The sequence below is a fragment of the Pristis pectinata genome, chromosome 6 (genome assembly GCF_009764475.1).
Source record: "Pristis pectinata isolate sPriPec2 chromosome 6, sPriPec2.1.pri, whole genome shotgun sequence".
Classification (NCBI taxonomy): domain Eukaryota; kingdom Metazoa; phylum Chordata; class Chondrichthyes; order Rhinopristiformes; family Pristidae; genus Pristis; species Pristis pectinata.
The window spans coordinates 8,933,484-8,954,792 of record NC_067410.1 but is presented as its reverse complement, the minus strand read 5'-3'; the positions used below and the strand labels follow the sequence as shown (position 1 = coordinate 8,954,792).

The 21,309-nt window shown below is 45.1% G+C and overlaps 1 protein-coding gene across 1 annotated transcript in view; it reads right to left on the bottom strand.

Annotated features, from left to right (window-relative positions):
* Window positions 1-21,309, bottom strand: part of LOC127571406 (semaphorin-3G-like) — a 176,299-nt gene that overhangs the window by 44,594 nt on the left and 110,396 nt on the right. Inside the window, 1 exon segment of the mRNA XM_052017733.1 lies at window positions 17,586-17,705. Coding sequence (XP_051873693.1) covers window positions 17,586-17,705 — 120 coding nt within the window.

The window sequence follows — 21,309 nt, the reverse complement described above, 5'->3', positions numbered from 1 at the left end:
CAGTGTTAGTCCTTGTCCATCACAAGCTTGTAAAGGAAGCCTCACACTCATGCTCCTTATCACCTGATTTTTCTTCACCCATCTCCTTATAGTCTGTTGTCTCATGCATCACTCCCTCCTCCGAGCTCTGCTTTGCAAATTGACAAACCTTTACTCTTCCCCCATTTCTGAGGAAGGGTCCCTGACCTGACACATTGACTGGTTTCTCTTTCCACAGACGCTGTTTGACCAGCTGAGTTCTTCCAGCATTTCTTTTTCATAAAGAAAGCACTCAGTCCTGGGTTTGAATCGGTTTGGAAGAACATTGAATGGATCGTAACAGTAAATCTATTCTTATACAAGGCAGAGCAAGTGGTGAGGAGTTGTGCTTGAACAGAACCCCAAACAACCATAAGGTTTAGATCCATCAGCACTGGACACTTTCCCTGTATGCACTAGGCTCTGTTCACAAAGGCTGCAGCCCATCTTCAGAGTAAAGAGCATTCTATTCCATCAATCTGTCCTTAACTGGTCCCACAGGTAAAATATTATTTAGCCTGACTCGTTCTTCTGTCTGAACTTAATGGTCCCTCCTTCAAGTCTCACAAAGTCAACAGCCATATGTAGAATTCAGTCACTGCTGTTAAACTCTGTCAAGAGGAAGAGATTCCTGTCTACTCATGTAAACTTCAGGCAAATATTCATCAATTATGCTACTTTATATTCCGAGAGATGTCATATGAACTGACAGAACCCACTCGTTCCCAGTTGACTGATAATATTATTGCTTTTCTCCTCCTCACAGGTGTCAGTGTCAACTATTTCCTGTCTAATACCCCTCAGCCAAATATTAAGATTGTAAAACTGTACATCAGAATTGAATATATTCTCCATAAAGTAATCTCAAGATATAAGGTTCTGAGGGGGCTTGACAAGGTAAATGTAACAAGGTTGTTTCCCCTAATGGGGCAATCTGGAACCGATCCCAGAACAAAGGACACCCATTTAGGAAAGATATTTCTTCCCTTTGACGGTCATGACTCTATACAATTCTCTACCCCAGAGAGCTGTTGAAGCTGGGTCAATGAATATATGCAAAGCTGTAACTCACAGATCTTTAGGCTGTAGGAGAATCATGAGTTATGTGGATGAGGCAGGAAAGTCTGAAGGCAAACTATCATGTTACTGAATGCGAGAGGGGCCTTTGGGGGTTACTGCCCCTTTAATTTCTTACATCCTAAATCCACATGTGAACAACGGCATTCCATCTCATGAAACAAGCCACCATCAGGTAATGGGGTGGCACAGATGTGCCACTAGTCAAGCTGCTGCCTCACTGCACTGGTGACTGAGGCTCAATCCTCACCTCTCATGTTGTCCATGTGGAATTTGCATGTTCTCTATGTGACTGTGTGGGTTTCTTCTGGATGTTCCAGATTCCTCCCACATCCCAAAGACATGTTGGTTGTTAATTTGACTCTGTGTAGTTGAGTGGACTCGAAGAGCTAAGGGCTCTGTTTCCATGCTGTATGACTGTATGACTCTAACTTAACAGAATATTGTTTTGATTTTACAGAGTCTATACCATAGAAGGGCAAGAACAGAGTGCTATGGGGTTACTGGTGGTGACTCTGGTGGGTTCACCCCACCAATTCACCATTTACATATAGCTCTCTAGTCTATGCCCTGTGTAAGCAGCTGATGCCACCAGTTCTGACACACAGTAGGCGGAGTCAATTTGCTTAATTTAATCTCTATGATATGCAAAGTGCATGAGGTAAAAAAAACAGTAGCCACCAGCGTCCATGTACAACAAGTGGGCAAAAGGCAATGTAAGGACTAATAGAAGAACTTAAGAACTAATATCGGGAGAAGATCATTTAACTCCTCCACACTGACATTCAAGGCTGAACAATGTTAACCTTCGAACAACACATAATCTGCCTGAGGAACTCAGCAGGTTGAGCAGCATCTGTGGGGGTGGGGGGGTGGAGGAATGGTCTATGATTTGTGTCAAAACCCTGCATCAGGACTGAAAGTGGAGAGTGGAGAAAGCCAATATAAAGAGGAGAGGGTGAGTGGTGAATTGGAACTGGAGTTGGTTTATTATTGTCATTTGTACTGAGGTACAGTGAAAGATTTGTCTTGCATACCAATCATACAGATCAATTCATTACACAGTGCATTGAGGTAGTACAAGGTAACACAATAACAGAATGCAGAATAAAGTGTAACAGCTACAGAGAAAGTGCAGTGCAGGCAGACAATAAGGTGCAAGGTCATAACGAGGTAGATTCTGAGGTCAAGAGTCCATCTTATTATACTTGTGAACCATTCAATAGTCTTATAACAGCAGGATAGAAGCTGTCCTTGAGCCTGGTGGTACGTGCTTTCAGGCTTTTGTATATTCTGCCTGACGGGAGGGGGGAGAAGAGAGAATGTCCGGGGTGGGTGGGGTCTTTGATTATGCTGGCCGCTTTACCGAGGCAGCGAGATGTATAGACAGAGTCCGTGGTGGGGAGGCTGGTTTCTGTGATGTACTGAGATGTGTCCACAACCCTCTGCTGTTTCTTGCAGTCACGGGCAGAGCAGTTGCCGTACCAAGCCGTGATGCATCCAGATCCCAAGGTGATTGGCGGACTGAGGAGGGGTGAAAGATGATGGGCAGTTTGCACCAGGTAGGGGAGTGGAGGGGAGGGGGAGGGGGGCTGGAGTTGGAAGATAGTGACGGGTGAATGATAGATGGAAGCAGACAAAAAAAAAGAGGCAGATGGAGCGAGATGTGAAGATAGGAGACAGCTGGTGGAGGGTGACAAGCAGCTCCGCAAAGGGCTACGAGTCCTGGTGCAGAGCTTTGACCTGAAACGTTGACCTGAAACTTCACCCTCCCCTTCCTCCCTCCTCGCTCTATCTGCCTCTCTTTTTTTCCTTCTTTGTCTGCCCCCATCTATCATCCACCTGCCGCCGTCTCCCAACTCCACCCACTCCACCTCCCCTCACAGATGCTGCTCGACCTGTTGAGTTCCTCCAGCAGGTTGTGTGTTGCTCCAGATTCCAGCGTCTGCAGTCTCTTGTGTCTCCATCAACCATGGTTCTGATCCATCCGAGCATCCTTTGATTCTCAGCACACAACTATCTATCAATCTCATCCTTGAACTTGCTTATTGACCGAGAATTCTAAAGACTTTCTGTCCCTAGAGTGAAGAAACTTGAATCCTAGATGCCGTCACCATGACCATGACAATTACTGCATTCTTGACTTTCCGGCAGGAGGAAGCAGCCAGAGTGCACAACGCGAAGTGCACAGCTGTGTTTTCAGTTGACTAGACAGAGTGATGTGTCTCACTATCTGAGGGAGAAACCCTAACCTTGCTCTGATACAGAGCACTGGCTCTGTGCATTCTCGCTGCCTGCCGGACTCCTGAGTGATACCAAGACCTAAGTCAGCCAAACCAAACATAGAGAGGATTTTATAGATCTCTGAATGAGTTATTATCTCAATGCAACTATTAGTTTTCATTGGACAAGTCAAGTAATTGGTGATTCCAAAGGAATCTAATATCTCCCCATTGCATTTAGCATTTAGACCCACGTTGGCCTGAACATCAGAACCAGTGCCTTGTGAAAAGTTCATGACTCTCCAGTCAATCACTGAAGTGGCTCATTGAGGGAGAAGATTCTATCGGGTTGCTGCAGTAACACGGTAAGTGGTCAGGAATGTTTCCTGCTTCTGTCAAAAGAAAAGGAGCAGGAGAAGGTTTAGTCCTTTGAGCCTGCTTCACCATTCAATATGGTTCAGTCTGATCCTGTATCTCAATACCATATTCTCTCTGTCTCTCTCGCTCTCTCCCTCTCTCTCTCCTTCTCTCTCTCCACATGCCTTGATACATTTTGTGTCTCAAAACGTCAACCTTTTTCCTTGATTTGGCCTCCACTCCCTCCGGTGATAGATAATTCCAGAGGCTCACCCCATCTGATTGAAGAAATTTCTCCTCTTTTCATTCTAATGACACACCCCTACACAGTGACCCCTTGTTATAGACCCTCCCCCAACTAGGGAAAACCTCCTCCCCACATCCAGTCTGTTAATCCCACCAGGATTTTGTATGTTTTAAAGAGATCCCCTCTCATTCTTCTAAACTCTAGTGACTACAGGCCTAGTCGACTCAATCTCGCTCCTGCCATCCCAGGGATCAGTCTGGAGTTTTTGTTGCTCTTCTCCTATGGTAAATACATCCTTACAAATGTTTTAAGGATGTGCTTACAATTTTCCAAGAATAGAAAGTGCAGAAAAATGTTCCCAGTACTCTCGCAAAGTTGTATACACAAGGAACCTTCCCTGACTGTATTTCTTAGCGAGTTCCAGGCCATTACTGCTTGCTGTGAAAAAAGATCATTCCCACTTCCTTCTGTATCACATCCTAAAACCTTAAATCTTTGTCCCCAGTCCTTGTACTATCAGAAAATCTTCCTACCCCATTTCGCATTCTCATAGAGATTAATCACAATGGAATCACAAACGTAAGATCTTTATTCGTCACATGTACATGGAAACACACAGTGAAATGTATCCTTTGTGTAGAGCGTTCTGGGGGCAGCCCGCAAGTGTCGCCACGCTTCTGGCACCAACATTGGTATCGTAATGCAATTATCATACATTTTGAACCAGTAGCATTAACACTGGAATTAAAATGATACTCTAAACAAAATGGGAACACTTAAGAGCTATTTGCCGCACTCTGTTTATTGAATACCTCCCCTTCATTCCTTCAGGCAATTCTCTTTATTGCCTGCTTACAGCCTTTAAATGTTGTATTTTTAAATCATTTCATTGCAAGAACATGGGAATTCCTGAGAGTCACACAGTCACGTCAATTGTGCCCTATAATGGACAAAGTGCATTTGATGGCTCCATCCCCTCGGGCATAATAGATGCCATTCTCACAGGATTCCAGCCTCCCAATCCGTCACTTCGTGATTGCAAATCAGGGTCTGTTTTCCCAAACAGGGTATCGATTGACTTGTGGATGAGGGGAAGTTGCTCTCTGTCCGCGCACTGTGCCTCAGTGAGAGGAGGCTGAAGAGTGGCTGTTGATTACTTTCCGTACAAGGCAAGGCCACCAAAGTGAGCCTTTGAACCTTAATTAAAACTGCACATAAATCAAGCAACAAAGCCATTCTGAGATCATAAACCAAAACCAAAGTTGTTATACCTCCTTTGGTGCTCTCCCGCCCTGCTGTACACACTCGCCTCAGCCGGGTACTGTTGTATTTATATGTTTAATAGAACAGTGCATTTCACTTTTAAGAACAGTGTTGGACGTGAAGTCGTCAGCAAGAGCAGTGAGACGACAGCATGATGCCTTGGCTGTACTGAGCAACAACACGTACCCTTTATTACGAATAAAGATGCTGAACTGTTTGAGTTTGCGGGACTGGCAGAGATGAATGAGCGAGTCGTGGAGTCACAGAACTATGCAGCACGGAAACAGGCCCTTTGACACAACTCATCCATGCCGACCAAGGTAGCTACCTGAGCTAGTCCCGTTTGCCTGTGTTGCTCTATTGCTCTAAACCTTTCTTATCCAAGGCCCTGTCCAAATGTCTTTTAAATGTTGTAATTGTAGCCACCTCTAACACCTCCTCTGGCAGCTCGTTCCACATACCCACCACCCTCTTCTTATTACAACTCTACCTGCTTCAAGGCTCAAGGTTGACAGACTAGATCTTGTTCACTATGGTAGAAATGAAGGAAGACCTCAGGAAGACTGTGGATCAGAAGAAGGCATTGGGCAGGGAGGATTGAGCCTGGAGTCATAGAGTCATAGAGTCATACAGCATGGAAACTGGCCCTTGGGCCCAACTTGTCCATGCTGACCAAGATTCCCATCTAAGCTAATCCCATTTGCTCGTGTTTGGCCCCTATCCCTCTCAAACTTTCCTGTCCATGTACCTGTACAAATACCTTAAAAATGTTGTTAATGTACCTGCCTCAACCACTTCCTCTGGCAGTTCATTCCATATACTGACCGCTCCCTGGGTGAAAAAGTGCCTGTCAGGTTCCTATTAAACCTCTCCCTGCTCACCTTAAACCTATGCCCTCTGGTTCTTGATTCTCCTACCCTCTGAAAAAGACTGTGTACATTCACCCTACCTATGCACCTCATGATTTTATACACCTCTATAAGATCCCCTCTCATTCTCCTGCATTCCAATAAAAAAAAGCCCCAAACTGCTCAACCTCTCTCCGTAACTCCGTCCCTTGAGTCCCGGCAACATCCTTGTAAATCTCTCTGCACTCTTTCCAGCTTACTGGCGTCTTTCCTATAGCAGGGTGACCAAAACTGAGAAAAGGGCACAGGAGCATTACTGGGACACAAGGAAGATTGAAGATACTGGAAATCTGGAGCAGCACACAAAAAGTGCTGGAGGAACTCAGCAGGTCAGGCAGCATCATTGGAGGGAAATGGAAAGTCGACGTTTCGGGCCGAGACCCTTCATCAGGACTGGGAAGAAGGATGGGGAGGAGCACGGGCTGGCGGAATGGAATGCAAGTACCCGCAGTCCCTGCTGGGGCCAAACTGGGAGGCCTGGAAATGGAGCTGGAAGCCATGTAGCACAAGATGGCGGCAGAGGCAAGTGCCCGGGAAGGACACGTGACTATGGAAGCGAGTCTGAATGAGGGCATGGTCAAAGAATCAGAGAGCAGAGGAGATCACAGAAGGGGAGCAGTCAGAGAGGAACTTCAGGATAGGAATACATCGAAGAGACTTCACAGTGGAGACAGAAGAAAGATTGCAGATGCTGGAGATCATTACAAGTGACTGGACATGTCTTCAGGTGGTTGGGAAGTGATGGTTCAAACTCTTAGTCTCTCTTAAAGTGAAAATGATCTTGTAATCTCTGTAAATATATGTGCCTTGATTACTAACGTATTCTATAACATGTGGTGTTATGCATATGTATGCAATTTGAATAAAGTGGATGTATTGCTTGGGTTCCTCCTGTCTCATACTGTATGGTTCAATCCTATAGTGGACTTGTTAGAGTTTAAGAAGTCAGTGAGGACATGCATCTTATAGAACACACATTTCTAAACTGGCTCTTATTCAAAAGCAGATTGCTTACAAGTTTAGGCTGTTGATTACCAAATAAATCTTTGTTAGTGCAGAGCCTAAAAATCCAGGCCAAAGCTTTGATCGTATTTGCCATCACTGAGTCCCAACTCCCAAGAGAAATTAATTCTGATAAAGATCGACCAGATTATGCAACTAAATTCTTGTGAACTACAGTTCTTGGTTTCATTGTACAAAGTTGACAATAACACAGTCATGGACTCCACACACTTCATTCCATCATTTTGTCTGCAGTGTTTATTTCATTGTCATTCGTAAGTGCAGATTTTAAGATTATTTTCTTTGTCCCTTTTTTTGTTGTCTCTGCATCTTTCTCTGTGCTGCTGCCTTTTTGCTCTGTCTCTGTCTCTGTCTCTGTCACTTTCTCTCTCTGAGCCCTTCACAGTGACGGTTCTTTGTCTGAGTCCTTCTCTGAGCCTTTCTATAAACCACTTGCTCTAACCCCTCGTTGTGTCCTTCCCTGTGACTTCCCTTGGTGTGTGTCCTCTCTGTGTCTCTTTCTAAGTCTCTCTCTGTGACCTCTTGATGCGGTCCTTCTGTGATGCCTCTCTGCAGTTCTCCTCGATGTCCCTCTCCATGTCCCTCCCTATGTCCCTCTCTTTGTCTCATTTAATATTCCTTTCTACGGCCCTCTTTGTCTCCCTCTCTCTGTCCCTCTCTATAACCCTCTCTGGGCCTCTTTTTCTCCTCTTGTCTCCGGGGGCTCCTTTGGCTTGCTTTACTTTTCCTCATTCATGTCAAACACGCATTTGATGTAGTGTACAAATTTTCTGCCCCAGGGATGGACAATAATCTTAGTTGCTCATTGCTCTCAGCAACTAACTCTGGTCCCAGATTGAAAGTTGACATCTATCTGTTGATTAAGTACAGGCTGAAAGAACTGATAATGCTCAAATGAGGGCAGGCAAACACGAACATGTTAAAGAGCCTTTGCTTAAGAAAAAATGTTGTTTTAAAGTTGGATTTATACACACAGATTCAGATTTTAAAAATGACTCCTTACACAAATCAACTTTGATTGGATTGATGGTTGAGTCTGTGACAGTTGTGGAGGTTTTGGCTTAGAATTATAACGTGATACATCACATAATGGCCACGTGCCCTTACTTTTTGAAAAACCTTCCATTCTGCTGGTCTTTTCTCATTGCCATGTATTTTGTTTTCCAGGTGTAGTATATGCCCAGTTTGCTTTTGAAAGATCATCATGAATCAGGTTTACCGGCAGTTAGTTCCAGATCACAATGCATAAAGTGTTTCTTTCATATCCTGGGTTCTTTTGCTTTTGATCTTGGATCTGTGTCCTCTGTTTGTTAAGCTTTCTGCCACAGGTTTCTCCTTATTTACTCAATCGATACCATTCTCAGTTTTGATCAACTCATTTAACCTTCTCAGCTCAAAGGAGAACATTCCTAAACTCTTCTCATCATTGCAAACTGACCCCCAATCCAAGAAGGGAGAGTTGAGTGGCTGGGTGTCCACCAAGGTTATCTTGTGACAGACTACAGAGAGTTCTTTAAGGAACAATGAAGCAACTTAGTTAACTTCTCTCAGGTATACACCACCCTTCTGTGTAGAATTGGGCTCATGGCCATGAATACCAATCAGTCAGCACACTCCTGATAAAGATTAATGATGGGACTTCATAACTAATGTTGAACTGCACACTGAAGATTGCAAGTTGGCTGTTGTACAGACACAATACATTCCAGCAAGGTAGTGCAGTCATCTGTGAACAATAGTTAACTTGAATGTGGATGAATTCACACCACAGCCAACTTTTGTACAATTAAATCTGCACGGAGAGAATCTTTGCTTTATTCACAGGGGGCAAAACAAAGTTAAGCACCACATCCAAAAGCAAAATGGGATATCTAAAAAAAAACATAGAGAACACTGGAAATACTCAGTGGGTCAGGCAGCATCTGTGGAGGAGGGACAGAGCTAAAGTTTCAGTTCCACAACTACCCACTGGAGGGATCAATGACATGAAATGTTGAGCTACATCACACTGCTTGCTGGTGGGAGGTTCTGTAGGGTACTGGCTGCAATGTGTGAGTCAGCACATCAACATTCATACACTGCATCTCAGGAGTCAAGGATAAGCCAGGGATCAGATGAGGTTCACCTGAACTCCCACACCACTGCCGGACTCAGCACCAATTCCAGAGATGGAGCACAAATTCCCTGGGCTGATGGCTCTGATGCACTGCATCTCTAACCCCTCAGTTTTATACTAGGGATTGCTGGTGTACAGAGTGTAGCTCCATTCATTCGAACATGATTTATAAATTAAATGTTGATGGGATTTTTTACTTATATTATTTATCTTTTAAGGATTTTAACTAATTTATAGCAAACAAAGCAGTTTTAAGTATTCTAATTTTTTAGTTAGTAATTAAAAAAACATAAAATTGATAAAAGTGAGCTAGGCAGAGGTCGCTGTTTACTTTGCTATTTGCTGTTTCTGAATTTTTATGTTTTTAATGTACTAAACTTTACTTGAAGCAATGAAAACATAATGCAGTGTGTTATTCATGGAAAGAACAGTGTTTTAAAAGCAGAACTGATTCGATTGTCCACTATTTACCTAAAGCTCAGGGGGAATGTTAAATGCGTTTTAAATCCAAGAAAGCTGTCTCCTTAAAATTGGGGGAGCAACTTATACACAGGTTGGGTTTGTACTCTAGATGTTATCATTATTCTTAATGCTATAACTCAGTTGTGGGATGAACTTCAAGAAATTGTGGCTGAGTTGTGGACAAGTCTGACAAAATTGTGGAAAAGAAACATTTACTTTTATTAATCATGCTAACTTACTAATCAATAGGCATATCTATTTCTAGCAGAAGGGGATAAATAGCTTAACCTATATAAATGCTCTTTTTTTTTTACAAACATTCAGAACATGTCATTGAATCATGTCTGTGGAGTGCTTCACCACATTAACTATTGGTTAATTCCTTGGTGCAGTGCAGTCATTACTCCAATCTTAAACCTAGATTTGTAGGTTCTTGGGATCTGCTGTTGAAACAGAGGAGTCTAAGCACTGGGATTGGTTGGGCAGGCAGCAGGTCCTGGGAGCAGTTAAGCTGGACCCCAGAAGCACTGGGGATGGGAACAAGAGCAGCTGGAGGGATCTAGTCCATTGGGCTGATATTATTAAGGACCCATCATATCTGCTCTGGGCAGAGCCAAATTCCTATACCAAACATGAATGCTTATTTGAAGTCTCCAGCTTCTTACAGTAAGTGTATCCCATTCACCTCTCAGCTCACTAACCTACACTGGCTCTCAGTTAAGCAAGGCTTTGATTATAAAATTGTCACTGTTGTCTTTGAGTGCCTCTATAGTCTCACAGCTCCCCCTCCCCATGTACTCCACCAGCACCAGAACCCCCCGAGTTCCCTGCATACTGAGCAAATAAGGCTTCTGTTTAATTTCTAATGAAAGAAAGCACCTGTGACACTGTAGCATGCCCTTAGTACCACATTCAGTGAAGATTCATCATATACAGATGTGTCCTGGAGCCCATTTGACCCATTGTTTCCATGCCATCTTCAAAAGGACTTTCCAAACACATCATTATTCTCTGTCCTTGGTTCATGGCCATTATAGCTTTCAATAATTCCAGTCTCATCCAAGAACTTTTCAACCACAATGAAGGCTTCTGTCTTCACCATTGCTTCAGCTGGTGAGCCCCAGAACCCCAATATCTGATTGAGAAAACTTTTTCCAAAACTCCCCTCCAAATCTTCTCACAGTCATCCTGGCTACTGAGCTCTCTGCAAAGGGAATTACGTCTTTCCTATTCAACATATCTAGGCCTCTCATAATTTTATTCAGTTAAATCTCCCCCTGGCCTCCTGAGTTCCAAAGAAAACAACTCCAGCCTAGCAAAATCGTGCTTCAGAGCCAAATGTCTCCAGCCCTGGCAAGCTCTGCATGGATCTCTTCTGCACCTTCACTACTGCTATTACATCGTCCCTGTAATGTACAGAGTGCTCTGCCGTGGCATAGCTGCTGCTTTATACAGGTCTAGTGTGACCTTTGTATATTTAGATCTTTGACCAATGATAAAGAGTATCCCATGCCTAGACATTAGGTAAAATAACACAGTGCTGGCCAGCGTGTCACGGAAACCAGCCTCCCCTCCTTGGACTCTGTCTTTATCGCTCGCTGCCTTGGCGAAGCAGCCAGTATAATCAAAGACCCCACCCACCCGGGTCATTCTCTCTTCTCTCCTCTCCCATCAGGCAGAAGATACAGGAGCCTGAGGGCAGTACCACCAGGCTCAAGGACAGCTTCTATCCCACTGTGATAAGACTATTGAACAGTTCCCTTATACAATGAGATGGACTCTGACCTCACAATCCACCTTGTGGTGACCTTGCACCTTATTGCACTGCACTTTCTCTGTAGCTGTGACACTTTACTCTGTACTGTTATTGTTTTTACCTGTACATCAATGCACTCTGTACTACCACGATGCACTCTGTGGTAACTCAATGTAACTGCACTGCATAATGAATTGACCTATATGATCAGTATGCAAGACAAGTTTTTCACTGTACCGAAATACAAGTGACAACAGTAAACCAATACCAATACCAATACTAAATACTCATCAGGTTAGGCTGCTTCCGTCGAGATAGAAGTGGAGAAAGCGTTTCAGGCTGATGAACTTTCATCAGAACTTAGAAGGCAAACATGTTTTAATTTGCAGGGAAGGGGGAGGGGTGGAGATAGCAAAGAGATTCACACTAAACGCTGGGGGAACTCAGTGGGTCAGGCATCATCTGTGGAGGGAAATGGACAGTCGACGTTTTGGGACGAGACCCTTCATCTGGACTGAAGAAGGGTCTTAACCCAGAACATCAACTGTTCACTTCCCTCCACAGATGCTGCCTGACCCTCTGAGTTCCTCCAGAAACTTGTGTGTTGCTCCAGATTCCAGCATCTGCAGTCTCCTGTGTCTCCATAACAAAGAGGTTGCCTGAGGTAGGCCCGAGACCAAATTGAGACTGAATGAGCAAGTGGTGGTGGTGCCTTCCTTATCCAGCTGTCCCTCTATCTTCAGGGACCTGTTGATATCCCTGTTCTTCACACTTACCACCAAACTACAATGGGAGCCAACATTTTGTTCACGATTCCCAAGAATGAGATTTGATCCATGATTTTCTCACTTGGAGGCAAGAACGTTCCCACCATCCACCGCTCTCCCTTTATTCCACGCTCCACCTTCCTCTCCTAAGAGATTCCATCATCTTCAGCCCTTTGTCACTTCTACTCTCACTTTCCCAGCTTCCAAAGCTAATCCCCACTCTCCCCTTCCCATTATAACCCACCCCCTCCCCCCACTCCACACGGATCCACCTATCTCCTGCCAGCTCTTGTTCCACCCCTTTGTCTCATCTCTTTATACCAGCTATTTCCCCTCTATCCTTCAGTCCAGGTGAAGGACTCAGTCCGAAACACTGACTGTCCATTTCCCTCCACAGATGCTGCCTGACCCATTGAGTTCCTCCAGCATTTAGTGTGCTGCTCCAGACTGCAGCATCTGCAGTCTCTTGTGTCTCCACTATGGTTGCCTGGACCAAAGGCTTCCTGTGCAGGCTGGCAGTTTGCTCTTCACATCCCTACCATTGGCATGTGTAATAATGCAGGCTGAAGCATTAGGTTGCACTCCCAACAACCATGTGTGGAGGCTGCACATTAGTGGGTCCAAGGCAGTTGTTCCCTTTAACCCAATGTGCACTGTAGATCTCTGGGAGTCAACATACTGGAAGAAGTTCATAGCACCGCGTGTAAACACAGATCAGTTTGCATTTACATGGGAAATGAGAGATGCACAGGAGCCAGAGTGAATTGTTAGCCTAGGGACAGTAAAGTAAAGTGCAAGAGGTTTCAGTTTATACACTTTCCTCCAGTGAGCAGTGTTGTGAGCTCGATATCATAATCAGACTCAGAGAGAGGTCACAGCAGTGCTCTCTCTATGGATGTGTCCCTTCCAATGGAGATGGCCAACATTCACAGTGTCCAATTATAAATTAAAGCAAGTTAAAGCTTTTGCGTAACTATGGTCTCTGAAGACTGATGAATAAAGCTGATAATGGTTGGTTGTCAACGCTGATTGAAATGATCAGAGAGGAGCGGGTGGAGGTTCCAGGAACCATAGCAGTTCAACTGTCAACAACTCATGGGCAGTGTCAACAGAAGTCACCCGGTGGTGAGGGAGTGGGCCGTTCATTGATTAACACTCACATTTACTTCCAACAAATGAGAACACAACCTTTGAACAACAGCCGCACAGCAAGGAAGGAAGCCATCGGCCCATCCTTTAGGATACGGTGGAGTAATGGTTAAGGTACAGGACTAGCAGCTGGAGGTCTTCACCATTGATTGAAAGATAAGAGTTCAAGTCTCACCACAGCATCTGGGCAATTTAAAATTCAAGAAATTAATTGAATAGGTAACATGAAGCATGGAGGTACTGGATTGTCATGAAAGAATGGAACATATTTCTAGATATGATGTGGCTGCAGGGCAGAATGGGGATGATTGGGTAATTCCACGATCGTTCAAACCTGCTGTGAGTGACTGAGACTTAGCTGAAGCACACAGCACATGTGTAACTGCAGGTCCTCCCCAAGTTATGAATGCTTGACTTTATGGCATGTACGGCATTTAGGAGACCGCAGTTGGACGGATTTGCCAGCTGCTGCAGGACCGCAGGCATCTGCCGTGGGTGGGAACGGGGGAATTTCCATAGGCCTTCTCTTCCTCACCTCCCCCGCCAACAATCAGGGGCCAAGCAGAGCCAGGAGCACTGAGCAGACTTGCTCATTCACTCACTGAGTCAGTGAGGCGCTCTTCAAGCCACCTGCTCGCTCTCCTGTCGCAGCTGTTTCTATGATCCTCTCCCATGCACGGTTGTTGTTCATTTCCGAATTACCAACAGTTCAGGTTACGAAGAGTTCTCAAGAACTGAACCCTGTTGTAACCTGGGGATTGCTGCATCCTCCACTCACTGCATTTTCTAATAAAAATAGTCTTCATCTATTGGGATAAGATGCTGCAGCTTCTGTCATAAGCTTTGTTTCTTCTGATTTTTAAATGGTAGTCCAAGAAAATTGATTTAATTTCTTGTATGATAAGATATCTTTAATAGTCACATGTACATCAAAACACACAGTGAAATGCATCTTTTGCGTAGAGTGTTCTAGGGGGCAGCCCACAAGTGTCGCCACGCTTCCGGCGCCAACACAGCATGCCCACAACTTCCCAACCTGTACACCTTTGGAATGTGGGAGGAAACCGGAGCGCCCGGAGGAAAACCAAGCAGACACAGGGAGAACATACAAACTTCTTACAGACAGTGGCCAGAATTGAACCCAGGTCGCTGGCACTGTAAAGCGTTACGCTAACCGCTACACTATCAACTGCTGGGAGCCCAAACTGATGCCCTATCTCAGCCACATCCCAGTGGCTGACAGTGTGGTGAGTCTGTGATAGTTCCAAGCCAGTGTGGTACATGAGTTGGAAGGAAATGGCTGTTGACTATTGAACGGGCTCAAAGCTGAACCGCAAACAAGACTGGTAGAATTCCAGGAAGGCTAGGTTTACTTTTAATAATTGTAATTTGCAGAGATCAGTAGGTATTTAAGGCATTTTCATTTCTTGAGCAGAGGGATGGCAGGAAACAACTTGAAACACCTAAACATTTTTCATCCATTTAAAACACTTAAATCACTGTCTGTAAGGAGTTTGTACGTTCTCCCCATGTCTGCGTGGGTTTCCTCCGGGTGCTCCGGTTTCCTCCCATGTTCCAAAGATGTACAGGTTAGGAAGTTGTGGGCATGCTATATTGGCGCCGGAAGCGTGGCGACACCTGCGGGCTGCCCCCAGAACACTCGACACAAAAAGATGCACTTCACCGTATGTTTCAATGAACATGTGACTAATAAAGATGTCTTCTCTTGTCTTCTTATCTTATCATTTCTGTGTGGAGTGTCTGACTGTGGCTTCTTAATCCAGGTACACATCTCATGGTGAACTGCAGTCCATTGCTCCAGTCCAGGCATGTGATTGGTTTGGTTTCTGGGCTGATGGGGGAGGGGTGCTGAGGTTTGTGTGGATAGGTGGCAAGGCCTGGGAGCAGCTGATAGGGAGGGGAGATCCCAGGAGCGGATGAGATGATCCAACCTATTGCCGTGGAGGATTGATATTCCCAATGATTACAATTTGGGAAGACCTGGCTGGGTCCTATCCACCTTTGTGTTGTGTTGGCATCATCTCCCACCCATCACAATGCGGTGTGGTGGGAGCAGGATTTAACACCAGTGCAACTGATGTGTTCAATGCAGTGCAATGTGTTTGCCAGCTGAGTTACAGTGCACCAATATAAATGACAGGCAAACATCTCAGGTAGTCCTCCACTGCAGGGAACTCCGTGTTAAAAGAGGCTGATCATTATAGGTAGGCCTTTATGAAAGGCAGTTTCATATAACAAGTAAGCATATGCTCCAAAGAAATCCCATTATCAAGCACAGTCTTATGTGAAAACCGGTACTTTGGTTAGGTTAGCACTATGTGTAAGGCAGCTTGATGTTATAAAGATATGACTGTCTCTTCTGCAAGATTACCCATGTTAAAGGCAGCTCTATATTTAATGGAACATAGAATAGCACCAGGAACAGATCCTTCAGCCCATGAAGTTGTGCCAAACTAATTCAGTGAATGATTCCTAATTGAACTAATCCCTTCTGCCTGGATATACCCTGTGTCCTTCTGTTCTCTGCATATTCATGTGCCTATCTAAGAGCCTCTTAAATGCTTCTGTCGTATCTGCCTCCACCACCACCCCTGGCAGTGCGTTCCAGGCACCTACCACTCTCTGTGTAAAAGACGCCCCGCACACCTCCTTTGAACTATCCCCCTCTCACCTTAAATGCATGTCCTCTAGTGTTAGACATTTAGAGCCTGGGAGAAAGATACTGGCTGTCTACTCTATCTATGACTCTCCTAATTTTGTGAACTTCTATCAGGTCTAAACTGTTCCATGTTCAGACCACAACCTTATATTTGCAATCCTATATCCAACCAGTTGCTGCCGAATTTAGTTAGAATGCCTCTCCCCAGCCTGCTGGAGCGATTTTGAAAGTCAAAGGCTGTGACTAACCATCACAGTTATGATGGGACGAATGGCCTCCCATGTTCTAACTATCCCATAATTGTATGACCAGTTTGTAGGGGGGAAGACGCATATACATGTGCTGTAATGTTCTATGTTTAAAACACCCTGTGGGAAGAGACATTGGTACCCAACATTCTTCTGAGTCTTCTCCCTCTTCAACTGCCTCACCGCCTCACCAATGAAGTGGGGCGTCCCTGTCTGAATCAGTGGTACTGAGAGGAAGATGGTTGAGATCTTCAAGTTCCAAGGCGTAAACATCACCAATAATTTGCCCTGGTCCAGCCACATGGATGCTGCCATCAAGAAAACACACCGGCACCTCCACTTCCTCAGAAGGCCAAGGGAACTCAGCATGTCCTTGATGATGTTCACCAATTTTTACAGATGCACTACAGAAAGCATCCTATCCAGATACATCACAGCTTGGTATGGCAACTGCTCTACCCAAGACTGCAAGGAATTCCAGAGAGATGCGAACGCAGCCCAGTCCATCACACAAACCAGCCTCTCCTCCATTGACTCCGTCAACACTTTCCGCTGTTTTGGGAAAACAGCCAATATAATCAAGGACCCCTCCCACCCTGGTCATTCTCTCTTCTTCCTCCCTCCCATTGATAAGATAAGATATTTATTTATTAGTCACATTTACATTGAAACACACAGTGAAATGCATCTTTTTGCATTACTGAGAATGTGCTGGGGGCAGCCCACAAGTGTCGCCACTCTTTCTGGTGCCAACATAGCATGCCCACAATTCCTAATTGTACACTTTTGGAATGTGGGAGGAAACCGGAGCACCCGGAGGAAACCCACGCAGACACACAGGGAGAACGTACAAACTCCTTACAGACAGCGGCGGGAATTGAACCAGGGTCGCTGGCACTGTAATAGCGTTACATTAACCGCTACACTTTGAGAGTACGAAGCATCAGGCTTAAGGACAGCTTCTATCCTGCTGTTATCAGACTCTTGAACGGACCTCTCACACGCTAAATGATGAAGTCTTGATCTCCCAATCTACCCCGTCACGGCCTTTGCACTTTATTTGTCTACCTGCTCCACACTTTCGGTGTAACTGCAACACTGTATTCTGCATTCTGTTTTGCTCTTTACTAGCATGACGTAATTATGCATGGTATGATCTGTCTGGATGGCACGCAAACAAAAGCTTTTCACTGTGTCTTCGTACATGTGATGATAACAAACCGATTCCAATAGCCCTTCGCGTTTGCATCCACCATCGAGGAAGTGGATGAGGGAGCAGGACAGCTGCTTACCTCCCCTCTGTGGCCCACGTATACCAAGACGCACAGTGGCTCGAATGCACCTGTCCCGCAGGCCAGCAGGTGGGACCGATTGAATGGGTGCAGGACCCGCACATAGTTGGCACAGTCACTCTGTAAGAGAAAGGAGAGCAGAGCAGGGCATTAACATACTGGGGATGTGAGCCCAGTGTTCAGGCCCGCGGCGTTAGTGCTGGCACCTGCTATACCTCCCCCACCCATGGATTTTGCAAACATAATAAGGGGACGACCATTTGTAACTGAGTCTGTGTAGGAAGTTCTTCTGGCAGAGGGTGGTGAATCTGTGGAATTCTCTTCCTTAGAAGGTTGTGGAGACTGAATTATTGGGCTTACTTAAAGACGAGGTGGATACATTTTTGAAAGAGTTGGAATCGAGAACCATGGGGAACTGGCTCCAGTTGAGGCCTGAGCCAGATCAGCCATGATCATCGTGAATAGCAGGGCATACTTGAGGGGCCGAGTGGCCTACTCCTGCTCCGGTCTTCTTGTGTTCTTTTGTTCCAGCCTGTCTCACCTCTGACATCATTAAACTGGAAAGAATGCAAAGAAGATTTACGAGTATGTTGCCGTGACTCGAGGGCCTGAGTTATAGGGAGAGGATGGGCAGGCTAGGACTCTATACCCTGGAATGAAGGGAATAGAAGGTTGATCTTATAGAGGTGTATTGTATCGTGAGAGGCATGGATAGGGTGAACGCACACAGTCTTTTTCCCAGGGTCGAGGAATTAAAACCTAGAGGGCATAGGTTTAAGGTGAGAGGGGAGAGATTTAAAAGGGAACTGAGGAGCAACTTTTACGGATTTTATGTATTTATGGAACGAGCTGCTAGAGAAACTGGTTGAATCAGGTACAATAATGACATTTAAAAGACACTAGGACAGCTACATGGATAGGAAAGGTTTAGAGGGCTATGGGCCAAACGCGGGCAAATGGGACTAGCTTAGATGGGGGTCTAGAACAGCATGGACCAGTTGGGTCGAAGACCTTGTTTCCTGCTGTATCACTCTATGACTCTGTGATATTCAGTGTCAACATCGAAGACTTAACTGTGAATTGCATTAAGTCTGCAGATAAAGGTCAGTCAAGGCAACAGCTTACTTCAAAATAATCCTCAAGGGCATTTTAATTATTATATTCAACACAATGCAGCAATGTTTATTCACACAGCTTCTTCACAAAAGGGGTCTCATCAAACAAAATTGAATGCAGTATAAGGGGCGATATTTGGACCTCAACCAATATGTTGATAAGGTAGCGTTCAAGGGGCATTTTCAAGGAAGAGAGAAAGGTTGAGAGGAGCAGATAGGGAGCAAAGTCGGGAGCTCTGGGTCTTGACAGCTGGAGGCAAGGATGCCACTGGAATTGTGTTTGGATTCACTGCCATAGAGTTATCCCATGCAGGTATGATGGATATTCACTTTCCAGGCCCAAAAGAGGCTTATTGCTAACCTCAGTTTTTTAGCACAGCAGTGTGACCTGTCTAAAGTGGTTGCTCATTAAGCTAAAATCACTTTTGCAAAACCAGCAGAAGACTTAAGGTGTTTGTTGTTTGCTAAGTGAAATTTCTAACCAATATTCCCTGCTCAGCCTCTTAACATAAACAGGAGAACAATGGGATCCACGTTTACCGAATTAAACACTCGTCACCTAGCCTGGAAATGTGGTTGAAAAAGCATCACATGCCAATGATATCAACTAAGTGAAAAAACAGTACAAATGTTAGAAAGCAGTCAGGGTTGGGGGGAATGACAGAGAGATGAGGTTACAGAAAGAAGACCTAGAATTCATTCCTCAGACTTTGGTTTTGGCGACTGACAACTTGTTCATCTGCAACTTGTTGGTGTGACTTTTTAGTTTGTAAGAAGTGTACTTGTGTTTGGAAATCCTCAGTAAGTTACAGGTCATTGTTAAGGATTACTTATTAGAATTAAACGTGTATCACTTAAAATAAAATAAGCTGCTTCGTTAGCTGGAAGTATCTTCTCCTCGGTTTGGGGGAGGGACCCACCGCTCGAAATAGTGATTATTGACAGCTAGACCTTTCTGTAGAGACTAAAGTAGTGAAATGAACTAGTCCTTGAAGTTAGGTTGATACAGTATAATCTCCCTATAGTGAGGATACTCGTAGATACTTATGCTGGATAGAACTTAAAGTCTTGACTTAAGTTTAGAGCTCTCGGATGGTGCGTTCAATATCATCACACAGTGGGCCGAAGGGCCTGTTTCTGTGTCTGCACCATCCATCAAACATCCATTTATACTGATCCTACACAAATTTCATAGGGTCATAGAGTCATAGTCATACAGCACAGAAGCAGGCCCTTCAGCCCAACTCATCCGTGCCGACCAAGATTCCCATCTAAGCTAGTCCCACTTGCCCGTGATTGGTCCATATCCCTCCAAACCATGTACCTGTCCAAGTACATTTTAAATGTTGTTATTGTACCTGCTTCAACCACCTCCTCTGGCAGCTCATTCCATATACTGACCACCCTGTGGGTGAAAAAGTTGCCCCTCATGTTCTTGTTAAATCTCTCCCCTCTCACCTTAAACCTATGCCTTCTAGTTCTTGATTCCCCAACCCTGGGAATAAGACGATGCGCATTCACCCTATCTACGCCCCTCGTGATTTTATACACCTCTATATCACCTCTCATTCTTCTATGCACCAATGAACAAAATCCCAGCCTGCTCAACCTCTCCCTATAACTCAGTCCCTCAAATCCTGGCAACATCCTTGTAAATCTATCCAGTTTAATGGCATCTTTCCTATAGCAGGGTGACCAAAACTGACCAAATCCAGTTTCACCAACATCTTGTACAACTGCAACATAACCTCCCAACTTCTATACTCAGTGCCCTGACTGATGAAGGCCAGCGTGCCAAATGCTACCTTCACCACCCTGTCTGCCTGCGACGCAACTTTCAGAGAACCATGTACTTGTACTCCGAGGTCCCTCATCTCATTTTACTATTTACACTTCTCATCCAGCCCCCAGATTCTACCTCTCACCTACACACTGGGGGAATGTACAGTGGCTAACTAACCTACCAACTGGCATATGTTTGGGTCGTGGGGGAAAACCGGAACATCCGTAGGAAACCTGCGGTCACAGGGAGAACATGCAGCAGTGGAGGTTGGGATTGAACCCATGTCTCTGGCGCTGTGAGGAAGCAGCTCTACCAGGTATGCCACTGTGCCACCCAATGTTTGGCATAATATTTCAGGATTGTATACCTTGTAGATGGCAGAAAGCCTTTTGGGGAGTCAGGAGGTGAGTCACTTGCCTCCATGGACTCTTGTCTACACTTCTCGCTGCCTCAGGAAAGCAGCCAGCATAATCAAAGACCTCACCGCAACCCCCCCCCCCCCCCCCCCCCCCACCGACATTCTCTCTTCTCCCCCCTCTCATTGAGAGCACATACCACCAGGATCAAGGACAGCTTCTATCCCACTGTTATAAGACTATTGAACCCTCCCCTAGTACAATAAGATGGAATCTTGACCTCACAATCTACCTCGTTATGGCCTTGCACCTTATTGCCTGCCTGCACTGCACTTTCTCTGTAACTGCAACACTTTATTCTGCATTCATAGTGTCATAGAGGCACAGAGCAATACAGCACGGATACAGGCCCTTTGGCCCAACCAGTCCATGCCGCCCACGGTGCCCACCCAGATGGTCCCATTTACTTG